Genomic DNA, 2,500 nt, shown 5'->3' with positions numbered 1-2,500 from the left:
GTCGCATGATTTGAAATGCGTGCTGGCAGTCGTGATATGAACAGAAAAACATGAGTGTGAGCGTGCAATGTACAACAACGACGTGTCAATGTGTCAATGCGTCAACGTGTGCGGGTAAATGAGCGTGGACGGTGAACATGCTTGCTGGAGCAATGACAGTCATGTTTTCAGTCGTGGCTGTGCAGGGTGTAGTGACTCAGATAAGAGCGTCGCTTGACGACTTGAGTCATCTCAAACGTCACGAATGACAGTGCATGATTCAAAATCGCAACAACGGATGGGTGTCGTGGTATGTAGCTTGACACAGCCCCACAACCAGACGGGAAGCGCTCAGAACCGCAACGGCATTGTTCACAAGTGCACATCACGTCACATGCACATCCACTTCGCCTCGGGGCAAGCCACTTGCACTGGTGATGGTAATCACGGTGAAGATAGCCGTGATGCTGTTGATGTGACATGGCCTTCAAACTCACCGGGTATCCGAGGACGTCTGCATCGACGCGTTCGACACCAATGATGTCGCTCTTTGCAATGCGGTCAATCGCAGGCTCATCTGTACACGCGTTGATGTTGGTGTTGATGTTGGTGGCGGGGGCAGCAGTCGTAGCAGTTATCGAGGAAGTTGTTTGTCGTGGTGGTGGGCATGGTGAGTTGCAATGCAGGAGGAACACCAGCAAAGAGCAGAGAAATAGTCAGACAACAAAGAATAGAGCATGTGGATTGTAAACAGCGGAGGAATGCGTTTCCATCAGGTTGAAGACACGTGCCAACGCGCGACACGATAGTGAGCCACGCGGGTAACTGCCACTGTAACCACTCCCATTCCTTGCCTCTTGCCCTCCCTTTCTTTTCATCACACCTTGGGACTTGTGGTACGAGAGATACACTGGGGAGAGGCGGAAGTAGCGTCGCTTCATGTTCTTGAGACCGTTGACAGACATTCCCATCACCGACGCAACCTTGCGCCCCTGCCCACGCTTGATGAGGAATCTTTGCGCAACAACACGTGCATGCGTACAAATTCGGAGGGGAGGGGAGAGAAACGTGAGATGCATACGTGTGCATGTTGATGTTGATGTTGATGTTGATGTTGATGTTGATGCTAATGTTGATGTTGTTTGTTGATGTTGTTGAGGATGTTGATGCTGATGTTGATGTTGATGTTGTTGTGGATGTTGTTGTTGTTGATGTTGTTGATGTGCGTACTGCTTAAGTACTTGCCCATATTGTCTCCCCCCCCCCCCACAAAACATGCATGTGGACCAGCACTTCATAGAACGGTAGCAACGCACCCCTCCTTGATGACCCGGTCGTCGTCAGGAATGTCGACGGCAGCATACGCCGGCGGCACCGCATTGGGCGACTGATAGCGATGATGATGATGATGATGATGATGATGATGATGATGATGATGATGATGATGATGATGATGATGACGGAAGGATGGCGCTACGCAGGTACAAACAATCATACAAACAGGTGCACACACAGGCCCATACGCACACGTACCGTTGAAGGCTTGCAGGAGATTTTGTCGAGGAAGATTCTGATTCTGTTTCTGTGCGCGGCGTCGACATTGGAAAGGAGATCGCGCATAAAATCCTCTTTGACCATCCTACGCACACACGCACACACACATGCACATGCACACGAGCACAAACACACGTTCACACACATACAAACACGCACACACACGCACACATGTATACAGACATACACACACATGCACATATGTATACACATACACAAACACGCGCAGGGGTAGCAACATGCTGTGAGGTGATATCCTGATTGCCGTGTCACGCTTGCTTCTCTCACATCTCCACACCTGAATACAAGCATGCAAACACACACACGCATACGCACATACGCACATGTACACAAATGTACACACCTGTCACCGCCGAGGTTGCCGAGAGTCTGGATGGCCTTCGAGATGAGGACCAGGGTGCGACGTACACCTGTTGATGGGGGGCGGGGTGACGGTGTGTGTGGTGGTATTGAAGTGAGGGTGATGCACAGGGATGTACGTGCACGTGCATACACACAGACATACACACATACACATACACACACGCACATGTGCGGTACCTGACGAAGGCTGCGAGTGGCAGAGGCCGAAGAGATGCGGGTTCTAACAGCAGCAACAACAACAACAACAGCAACAACCGAGGCGCACGTGTCATTGTGAGCACATGCGCAGTGAAATGGAGCGCGTGCAGAGAGTACAGAGGACTCGATGCAGTCGCGCCACAGCGGCAAAACACACACGCACACGCACGCACACACACACACACACGCACACACGCCGATCGTGCTGGCACACGCACACACACATACATACATACGCAAGGCTTCCATCGTCGTATGCATCAGCAGTGAACAAACCAGGATGGCGGGGGCGATGAAGCGAAGAAACGCAAATCCGCTCACAGCCGTCCAGCGCACATTGTCTCCCTCGTCTGCACACACACACACACACACACACACACACACA

The 2,500-nt window shown here is 51.6% G+C and overlaps 1 protein-coding gene across 1 annotated transcript in view; it reads right to left on the bottom strand.

Moving 5' to 3' along the window:
* The window catches only part of PTSG_07380 (uncharacterized protein), a gene marked incomplete at its 3' end in the record, with an annotated part of 10,868 nt that overhangs the window by 1,369 nt on the left and 6,999 nt on the right, over positions 1–2,500 (bottom strand). Inside the window, exons 17-22 of the mRNA XM_004990822.1 lie at positions 1,898–1,964; positions 1,513–1,618; positions 1,296–1,366; positions 863–993; positions 477–556; positions 1–22 (exon numbers count right to left, since the gene is read on the bottom strand). The exon at positions 1–22 is cut by the window's left edge and continues 52 nt beyond it. Of these exons, the coding sequence (XP_004990879.1) occupies positions 1–22; positions 477–556; positions 863–993; positions 1,296–1,366; positions 1,513–1,618; positions 1,898–1,964 (477 nt within the window). The remainder of the gene's footprint in view (positions 23–476; positions 557–862; positions 994–1,295; positions 1,367–1,512; positions 1,619–1,897; positions 1,965–2,500) is intronic.

The sequence above is a fragment of the Salpingoeca rosetta genome, assembly GCF_000188695.1.
Source record: "Salpingoeca rosetta unplaced genomic scaffold supercont1.22, whole genome shotgun sequence".
NCBI lineage: Eukaryota > Choanoflagellata > Craspedida > Salpingoecidae > Salpingoeca > Salpingoeca rosetta.
Note: the sequence above shows the minus strand (reverse complement) of the source record. Positions and strands in the feature narration are given on the sequence as shown.